Raw genomic sequence first — 10838 nt, 5'->3', positions numbered from 1 at the left:
CCATCCAGTTCAACCACAAAAAAAAAATAAAAAATAAACAAAAAATAAAAAAACACAATGCAATCCCATACACCCAACTCCATACCCACAGTTGATCCAGAGGAAGGCAAAAAAAACAGCAGAGCATTGTCCAATTTGCTGCAGCAGGGGAAAAAATTCCTTCCTGATCCCCCGAGAGGCAATCGGATTTACCCTGGATCAACTATACCTATAAATGTTAGTACTCAGTTATATTCTGTACATTTAGGAAATAATCCAGGCCTTTCTTAAAGCAGTCTACTGAGCTGGCCAGAACCACCTCTGGAGGGAGTCTGTTCCACATTTTCACAGCTCTTACTATGAAGAAACCTTTCCATATTTGGAGATGAAATCTCTTTTCCTCTAGACGTAGAGAGTGCCCCCTTGTCCTCAGGGTTGACCGTAAAGTGAATAACTCAACACCAAGTTCACTATATGGACCCCTTATATATTTGTACATGTTGATCATCAATGAGTCTCCACCCCCAGCTCCATCAGTGAGCCTTCCCTCCCCACCTCCATCAATGAGCCTTCCCTCCCACCTCCATCAATAAGCCTTCCCTCCCCCACCTCCATCAATGAGCCTTCCCCCTCACCTCCACCAATGAGCCTTCCCTCCCCACATCCATCAGTGAGCCTTCCCTCCCCACCTCCATCAATGAGCCTTCCCTCCCCACCTCCATCAATGAGTCTTCCCTCACCACCTCCATCGATGAGTCTCCAGCCCCCCTCCATCAATGAGCATTCCCTCCCCACCTCCATCAATGAGCCTTCCCTCCCCACATCCATCAATGAGCCTTCCCTGCCTCCATCAATGAGCCTTCCCTGCCTCCATCAATGAGCCTTCCCTCCCCCCTCCACCAATGAGCCTTCCCTCCCCACTTTTATCAATTAATGTTCCCTCCCCACCTCCATCAATGAATCTTCCCTCCCCACCTCCATCAATGGGCCTCCCCCCACCTCCATCAATGAGCCTTCCCTCCCCAACTCCATCAATGAGCATTCCCTCCCCACCTCCATCAATGAGCCTTCCCTCCCCACATCCATCAATGAGCCTTCCCTGCCTCCATCAATGAGCCTTCCCTGCCTCCATCAATGAGCCTTCCCTCCCCCCTCCACCAATGAGCCTTCCCTCCCCACTTTTATCAATTAATGTTCCCTCCCCACCTCCATCAATGAATCTTCCCTCCCCACCTCCATCAATGGGCCTCCCCCCCACCTCCATCAATGAGCCTTCCCTCCCCAACTCCATCAATGAGCCTTCCCTCCCCAACTCCATCAATGAGCCTTCCCTCTCCACCTCCTTCAATGAGCCTTCCCTCCCCACCTCCATCAATGAATTTTCCCTCCCACCTCCATTAATGAGCCTTCCCTCCCCACCTCCATCATTGAACCTTTCTTCCCCACCTCCATCAATGAGCCCTCCCTGCCTCCATCAATGAGCATCCCCCCTCCATCAATGAGCCTTCACTCCCCACTTCCATCAATTAATCTTCCCTCCCCACCTCCATCAATGAACCTTCCCTCCCCATCTCCATCAATGAACCTTCCCTCCCCACCTCCATCAATGAGCCTTCCCTCCCCACTTCCATCAATTAATCTTCCCTCCCCGCCTCCATCAATGAACCTTCCCTCCCCATCTCCATCAATGAACCTTCCCTCCCCACCTCCATCAATGAGCCTTCCCTCCCCACCTCCATCAATAAGCCTTCCCTCCCCCACCTCCATCAATGAGCCTTCCCCCTCACCTCCACCAATGAGCCTTCCCTCCCCACATCCATCAGTGAGCCTTCCCTCCCCACCTCCATCAATGAGCCTTCCCTCCCCACCTCCATCAATGAGTCTTCCCTCACCACCTCCATCGATGAGTCTCCAGCCCCCCTCCATCAATGAGCATTCCCTCCCCACCTCCATCAATGAGCCTTCCCTCCCCACATCCATCAATGAGCCTTCCCTGCCTCCATCAATGAGCCTTCCCTGCCTCCATCAATGAGCCTTCCCTCCCCCCTCCACCAATGAGCCTTTCCTCCCCACTTTTATCAATTAATGTTCCCTCCCCACCTCCATCAATGAATCTTCCCTCCCCACCTCCATCAATGGGCCTCCCCCCACCTCCATCAATGAGCCTTCCCTCCCCAACTCCATCAATGAGCATTCCCTCCCCACCTCCATCAATGAGCCTTCCCTCCCCACATCCATCAATGAGCCTTCCCTGCCTCCATCAATGAGCCTTCCCTGCCTCCATCAATGAGCCTTCCCTCCCCCCCTCCACCAATGAGCCTTCCCTCCCCACTTTTATCAATTAATGTTCCCTCCCCACCTCCATCAATGAATCTTCCCTCCCCACCTCCATCAATGGGCCTCCCCCCACCTCCATCAATGAGCCTTCCCTCCCCAACTCCATCAATGAGCCTTCCCTCCCCAACTCCATCAATGAGCCTTCCCTCTCCACCTCCTTCAATGAGCCTTCCCTCCCCACCTCCATCAATGAATTTTCCCTCCCACCTCCATTAATGAGCCTTCCCTCCCCACCTCCATCATTGAACCTTTCTTCCCCACCTCCATCAATATGCCCTCCCTGCCTCCATCAATGAGCATCCCCCCTCCATCAATGAGCCTTCACTCCCCACTTCCATCAATTAATCTTCCCTCCCCACCTCCATCAATGAACCTTCCCTCCCCATCTCCATCAATGAACCTTCCCCCCCACCTCCATCAATGAGCCTTCCCTCCCCACTTCCATCAATTAATCTTCCCTCCCCGCCTCCATCAATGAACCTTCCCTCCCCATCTCCATCAATGAACCTTCCCTCCCCACCTCCATCAATGAGCTTTCCCCTCCCAGCCCTCATCAATGAGACTTCCCTCCATACCTCCATCAATGAGCCTTCCCTCTCCACCACCTTCAGTGAGCCTTCTCTCCCCACCTCCATCAGTGAGCCTTCCCTCCCCACCTCCATCAGTGAGCCTTCCCTCCCCACCTCCATCAATGAGCCTTCCCTCCCCACCTCCATCAATGAGCCTTCCCTCCCCACCTCCATCAATGAGCCTTCCCTCCCTACCTCCATCAATGAGCCTTCCCTCCCCACCTCCATCAATGAGCCTTCCCTCCCCACCTCCATCAATGAGCCTTCCCTCCCCACATTCATCAATGAGCCCTCCCTGCCTCCATCAATGAGCCTTCCCTCCCCCTCCATCAATGAACCTTCCCTCCCCACTTCCATCAATGAATCTTCCCTCCCCACCTCCATCAATGAACCTTCCCTCCCCATCTCCATCAATTAACCTTCCCTCCCCACCTCCATCAATGAGCCTTTCCCCCACCACCTCCATCAATGAGCTTTCCCCTCCCAGCCCTCATCAATGAGACTTTCCTCCCCACCTCCATCAATGAGCCTTCCCTCTCCACCACCATCAGTGAGCCTTCCCTCCCCACCTCCATCAGTGAGCCTTCCCTCCCCACCTCCATCAATGAGTCTTCCCTCCCCACCTCCATCAGTGAACCTTCCCTCCCCACCTCCACCAATGAGCCTTCCCTCCCCACCTCCATCAATAAGCCTTCCCTCCCCACCTCCATCAATGAGCCTTCCCCCCACCTCCATCAATGAGCCTTCCCTCCCCACCTCCATCAGTGAGCCTTCCCTCCCCACCTCCACCAATGAGCCTTCCCTCCCCACCTCCATCAATAAGCCTTCCCTCCCCACCTCCATCAATGAGCCTTCCCCCCACCTCCATCAATGAGCCTTCCCTCCCCACCTCCATCAATGAGCCTTCCCTCCCCACCTCCACCAATGAGCCTTCCCTCCCCACCTCCATCAATAAGCCTTCCCTCCCCACCTCCATCAATGAGCCTTCCCCCCACCTCCATCAATGAGCCTTCCCTCCCCACCTCCATCAGTGAGCCTTCCCTCCCCACCTCCACCAATGAGCCTTCCCTCCCCACCTCCATCAATAAGCCTTCCCTCCCCACCTCCATCAATGAGCCTTCCCCCCACCTCCATCAATGAGCCTTCCCTCCCCACCTCCATCAGTGAGCCTTCCCTCCCCACCTCCATCAATGAGCCTTCCCTCCCCACCTCCATCAATGAGCCTTCCCTCACCACCTCCATTAATGAGTCTTTCCTCCACATCCCCAATAAGTTTTCCCTCCCACCTCCATCAATGAGCCTTCCCTCCCTGCTTTAATCAATGAGCCTAGCCTCCCCACCTCCATAAATGAGCCTCCCCTCACCACCTCCATCAATGAGCCTTCTCCCCACCTCCATCAATGAGCCTTCTCCACACCTCCATCAATGAGCCTTCTCCCCACCTCCATCAATGAGTCTTCTCCCCACCTCCATCAATGAGCCTTCCCTCCCCACCTCCATCAATAAGCCTTCCCTCCCCACCTCCATCAATGAGCCTTCCCCCCCACCTCCATCAATGAATTTTCCCTCCCACCTCCATCAATGAGCCTTCCCCCCACCTCCATCAATGAGCCTTCCCTCCCCACCTCCATCAGTGAGCCTTCCCTCCCCTCCTCCATCAATGAGCCTTCCCTCCCCACCTCCATCAATGAGCCTTCCCTCACCACCTCCATTAATGAGTCTTTCCTCCACATCCCCAATAAGCTTTCCCTCCCACCTCCATCAATGAGCCTTCCCTCCCTGCTTTAATCAATGAGCCTCCCCACCTCCATAAATGAGCCTCCCCTCACCACCTCCATCAATGAGCCTACTCCCCACCTCCATCAATGAGCCTTCTCCCCACCTCCATAAATGAGTCTTCTCCCCACCTCCATCAATGAGCCTTCCCTCCCCACCTCCATTGATGAGCCTTCCTTCCCCACCTCAATCAATGAGCCTTCCATCCCCCATCTCCATCAATGATCCTTCCCCCACCTCCATCAATGAGCCTTCCCCCCACCTCCATCAATGTGTCTCCCCTCCCAGCCCTCATCAATGAGCCTTCCCCCCCACCTCCATCAATGAGTCTCCCCTCCCAGCCCTCATCAATGAGCCTTCCTTCCCCACCTTCATAAATGTGCCTTGGCCGCCCATGATCCTGTTCTCCAGTTTTCCTTCCTTTGTCCTTGGCGATCATGACCACTGCAGATAGGGAACTTCCCACAAGAGAATCAGTTTTGGAGTTGCTCTGACCCCATAGACTAGACCAGGGTTGCCCAACCAGAGGCCCACAGAGCCCTCTGATGTTGCCCACGACCTCCTGCTTTGGGATAGAATACCGTTATTAAAGGTAAGTTTATTAGTAAAATCACAGGGCCAGATTCACAAAGAGATACGACGGCGTATCTCCTGATACACCGTCGTATCTCTGAGATCCGACGGTCGGATCTATGCGACTGATTCATAAGAATCAGTTACGCATCGATCTCCCTTAGATCCGACAGGTGTAAGTGACTTACACCGTCGGATCTATGGCTGCAATCTCCTGCCGGCCGCTAGGTGGCGCTTCGTTTTTTTACACAACGAATATGCAAATTCCGATTTCCGCCGATTCAGAAACGAATGCCTGCCCGTCGCTTTTTTTTTATGTTTGCGTTCGGCTTTTTCTGGCGTATACTTACCCCTGCTATATGCGGCGTATCCAATGTTATGTATGGCCGTCGTTCCCGCGCCGAGTTTTGAATTTTTACATTGTTTGCATAAGTCGGTCGCGAATACGGATGGCCGTAATTTACCTACAATCCAATCCGCTAAAAAAAATAAAAGTGTAGTGGGCTCTATAGAGTAGAGTGGGCTGCCATCCACCCGCTCCGCTCATTGTGGCCCGAGACCGGTTACCAAGCCGCTTAAGTGGCCCTTGCTCTTCAAAAGTTTGGGCACCCCTGGAATAGACATTACCATCTGGCTCTTTTCAAATCCTTACACTTGTCCATTTTTTCTTTTAACACCTCAACTTCAGGAACAACATGTTCACTTGCTGCCTAATATATCCTATCCACTTTCAGATGCCTTTGTAACCAGATAATCAATGTTATTCACTTTACCTGTCAGTATATGCTTTGACTCGTGTTAATTTGTTGTTTCGCAATGTGGACTTTGAATGTTTCATAGTTTATAATCTTTATCACATGGCAGTCTGCAGTTCCTTGGAAGAATTATTTATTGAACAGCCCCACCAACTGTGCCTGGCAAGTTATAATCAGATGCCACCTCATTAGAGGCGTGTGGGAACCACCCAATGATATCACATCAGATCGGGGTTATACGAGGCTGAAAACTCACACATTCTAATTACATTCCCAGCCGCACTTCTACTATCATCTGATTACTGGTACATCCGTCTCCATCCTCTCTTCTGTATACCTGAGCTGAGCCTCTCCGGGAGTCTTACTAATGGATCTTGTATTAGCAGAATTACAGTGGCAGTGGTCACCTACCTGAATTTCCAATGGCGGGCAATGAGGTGAGTGACTTTCTATTCCTTATTATCAGTGTGATACCCAATCATTTCATACAAGTAGTGAGGAGCTCATAACAGCCAATCAAAATACATCCGGTACTGGAAACTCTAATAAGAATTCTCCTCTATCCCTTATGCTGGCACTATCCTAAAGTAACAGCGGGGGGGGGGGGGGGGGACTCCAGCACATGCCCAGGGTAAAGCAAGGAGGAGAGGAAACTCCAATAGTGTAGTATTTAAAATAAACCTTTTATCGTTGCACACATATAAAATTGGACTCTTACAATATGTAAAAAGAGATAAGCTTGTAAGGGTTAAACGCAGCGGGGTGCGCAGTCTTGCGGTTCCCTTCGCTCCTTCCGATCTGCGCTAGCCTCTATTTCCCTGGGCATGGGCTGAAGTTTTCTCTGCCCCCCCCCCCCCCCCCCTGCTGTTCCTTTAGGATAGTGCCAGCATAAGGGATAGAGGAGTACAATAGTGACAACATCTCAGCAATCTCAATATTGACAGCAGAGAAGACTGGTGATAAGTTGATGTGCCTGTTACTATATGTCAGTGAGGTGAGAGTTCTGAGAGACTGGCGATAAGTTGTTGTGCCTGTGACGATGGGCCAGATTCACGAATAATTGCGGCCGTGTAACGTAACCCGTTTACGTTACACCGCCGCAAGTTTTCAGTGTAAGTGCCTGATCCTCAAAGCACTTACCTGGAAACTTGCGGCGGTGTAACTTAAAGTCGTCCGGCGCAAGCCCGCCCAATTTCAAATGGGGCGGGCACCATTTCAATTAGGCGCGCTCCCGCGCCGGACGTTCTGCGCATGCTCCGTTCGCAATTTTCCCGACGTGCTTTGTGCGAACTTACGGCGCCCCAACGTGTTTGTGAATCGCGACGTGCGTAACGTACTTACGCCGGAAAAAAAAAAATTCAAAAGCGACGTTGGAACGACGGCCATACTTTAACATGGTGGAGTAATTTTACACCATGTTAATAGCACACCTAACTTTGCGACGGGAAAAAAAGACTTGTGTCGACGTAACGACGGGAAAAACCGTTGTGGAACGCCGTAAATCCTCATTTGCATACCCGACGCTGGAATACGACGCAAACTCCCCCCAGCGGCGGCCGAAGTATTGCAGCCTAAGATCCGACAGTGTAAGTCAATTACACCTGTCTGATCTTAGGGCTATCTATGCGGAAATGATTCTATGAATCAGCGCGCCCACGACTCGGTCCGAAGCTCCGCGGCCGCGGGACCCGTGGACCTGATTGCCGCCGGAGTCCCATGATCCGTCACCGGAGCTGAAGAACGGGGAGAGGTGAGTGTAAACACAGCTTCCCCGTTCTTCACTGTGGCACTGTCATTGATCGTGTGTTCCCTGATATAGGGAAAGAGGATCACTGACGTCACACGTCCAGCCCCGCCGCCCTACAGTTAGAAAAACATATGAGGTTACACTTAACCCCTTCAGCACCCCCTAGTGGTTAACCCCTTCACTGCCAGTGTCATTTTGACAGTAAACAATGCATTTGTATAGCTTTTTTCTAATCCATTAGAACAAACAAACACCAGGCAGGCTGTATGTAAGTTCAAACAGGAAGACCTTTATTGGAAGTACACAACACACTTTTAAACAGAATTTGGAACATCCCGCCCCCAACAATTGCTTTCCTATTGATCAATTGTAAAGTACATCAAGTTCTCCTTCAGGTCCTCTTAGGCATGCAAATGAGGACTTGAACATGAGTCAGCAGGGATTGGTCCGATAGCTTGAATGGAGGGACCGTTATGTGTATTGAGACAGAAGCCCCAGGGGGCAATCAATGTACACAATAGCCAGACACAGAACAATGGAGCCGTCTGGCCTTAAGACAGAGCAGAAGACCCCCCCCCCCACTGTGTAACAGGTTTCAAAGAGATACCCTTCAGCATTCCAAGGTCCATGACAAACCCCTACGCCAAAAAAACGGCATGAGGGTCCCCCCAAAATCCATACCAGACCCTTATCCGAGCACGCAGCCTTGCCGGTCAGGAAAGGGGGTGGGGCGCCATTACAGCAGGAGAGAGCATTGTGTCAACATCGGAAGAAGACAAGAGGGAAGAAGACGACGGAGAAGACTGGGCCAATGCTAGTAAAAGAGCTGGAAGAAGATAGCGGAGGAGCCCGGCAGAAGGCAGAAAGCACCGGAGAGCAGGAGAAGAACCAGAGAGCGGGAGACCCCCGAAACCCCTGTCTAGTGTATTTTTTTATCGACACTTTTTTCCCCCAGGTGAATGGGTAGGGGTGCGATGTACCTATACTCATCCACATAGGATGGGGGGCCAGGATATGGGGCCCCCTTATTAAAGGGGCTCCCAGATTCTGATAAGCCCCCCAACAACCAGCGGCCAGGGCTGTCGGGAAGGGGCCCATATCCTCATCAACATGGGGGCAAGGTGCTTCGGAGTGGGGGGGCGCAGGGCCCCCTGCCCCAAAGCACCCACCCCCCAAGTTGAGGGCATGCGGCCTGGTATGGTTCAGGAGGGAGGGCGCTCGCTTGTCCCCACCCCCTTTCCTGACCGGCTGGGCTGCATGTTCGGATACGGGTCTGGTATGGATTATGGATTATAGGGGGACCTTCACGCCATTTTTTCAGCCTAGCGGTTCCCCTTAAAATCCATACCAGACCTAAGGGCCTGGTATGCTCCTGGATGGGAACCCATGCTGTGGGACAATGTCCCCTCCACACCCTCTAACGATCCCGGTGATACCTCACTTGTGTGGTTTGAACACCGTTTTCATATCCGGGCGCTACTCACGTTTGCGTTCGCTTCTGCGAGCAGAATTTTTTTTGGGGGGTTTTCTTATTTATTTTTATTTATTTTTGTATTTTTTACACTGGAATAAAAATGGATCACTTTTATTCCTATTACAAGGAATGTAAACATCCCTTGTAATAGAAAACAGGTCCTCTTAAATATGAGATCTGGGGGTCAAAAAGACGTCACACCAAGTTTTTGTCATTTGAAAAAATGACATTTAGAAAATATTGCTTTAAGAAGCATGGGCGGGACTGACGTTCTGACGTCACTTCCGCCCTGCTATGCTATGGGGACGGGTGGGGGCCATCTTGCCCTCACTTGTATCCCAGCCGAGGAGAGGAAAGGACCTGATCACCTCATAGTTAACTCTAATCTGAAGACCCATAAAGACTTTTAACCACTTCAGCCCTGGAGGATTTGGCTGGCCAAAGACCGGGCCACGTTTTGCGAATTCGGCACTGCGTTGCTTTAACTGACAATTACGCGGTTGTGCGACGTGGCTCCCAAACAAAATTGAAGTCCTTTTTTTCCCACAAAAGGAGCTTTCTTTTGGTGGTATTTGATAACCTCTGTGTTTTATTTTTTGCGCTATAAATAAAAATAGAGCGACAATTTTGAAAAAAAAAATGCAATATTTTTTACTTTTTGCTGTAATAAATATCCCCCCAAAAAATATATAAAAAAAATTGTTTTTCCTCAGTTTAGGCCGATACGTATTCTTCTACATATTTTTGGTAAACAAAAAATCGCAATAAGCGTTTATCGGTTGGTTTGCGCAAAATTTATAGCGTTTACAAAATAGGGGATAGTTTTATTGCATTTTTATTATAATTAGTTTTTTTACTACTAATGGCGGCGATCAGCGATTTTTATTGTGACTTTATGTCGGACACATCGGACACTTTTGATGCAGTTTTGGGACCATTGTCATTTTTACAGCGACCGGTGCTATAAAAATGCACTGATTACTGTGTAAATGACACTGGCAGGGATGGGGATTAACCAGTAGAGGGCGAGGAAGTATGTCCTAGGGAGTGATTCTAACTGTGTGGGGGCGGGACTTACTGTGACACGACACTGATCGCTGCTCCCGATGAGAGGGAACAGACGATCAGTGTCCTGTCACTAGGCAGAACAGGGAGATTCCTTGTTTACAAAGGCAGCCCCCCCCCCCTCCATTCTGCTGTTCCGTGACCCGATCGCGGGACACCAAGTCTGCAGGTCCCGCGGGCACAATCATGGAGATCACAGCGGGCATGCGCACGCTAGGCGGCAGATTCAAAGCAACGTATATATATATATATATATATATATATACATACACATTGCTTTTCCTGCCATTCTGCCGACGTATATCTACATGAGGCAGTCAGCAAGCGGTTAAAGCATCAACTATGAACAATTGTACGCACCATCGTTTTTCCGCCATTTCACAGATGTGCGCAATTATACGTTTTGACATGTTTAGTATCGCTATACTCGATGCAACCCCATCTTTTATATGTTATCAGAAAATGGTGTATAAAATAATATAATAATATAGAAAAAAAGCACGTCAGGAATATGAAGTGTTGGGGTAACAAAGGCTTTAAAGTTTCTCCAGAGATAAGACTTT

General features: G+C 50.5%; 1 protein-coding gene across 1 annotated transcript in view; it reads left to right on the top strand.

Annotated features, from left to right (window-relative positions):
* Positions 1 to 6342: 6342 nt before the first annotated feature.
* The window catches only part of LOC120924720 (cytosolic phospholipase A2 gamma-like), a 179343-nt gene continuing 174847 nt past the window's right edge, over positions 6343 to 10838 (top strand). Inside the window, exon 1 of the mRNA XM_040335736.1 lies at positions 6343 to 6426. Within this exon, the coding sequence (XP_040191670.1) occupies positions 6412 to 6426 (15 nt within the window). The 5' untranslated portion in view covers positions 6343 to 6411. The remainder of the gene's footprint in view (positions 6427 to 10838) is intronic.

Source organism: Rana temporaria, chromosome 1 (assembly GCF_905171775.1).
Source record: "Rana temporaria chromosome 1, aRanTem1.1, whole genome shotgun sequence".
Taxonomy (NCBI): Eukaryota; Metazoa; Chordata; class Amphibia; order Anura; family Ranidae; genus Rana; species Rana temporaria.
Note: the sequence above shows the minus strand (reverse complement) of the source record. Positions and strands in the feature narration are given on the sequence as shown.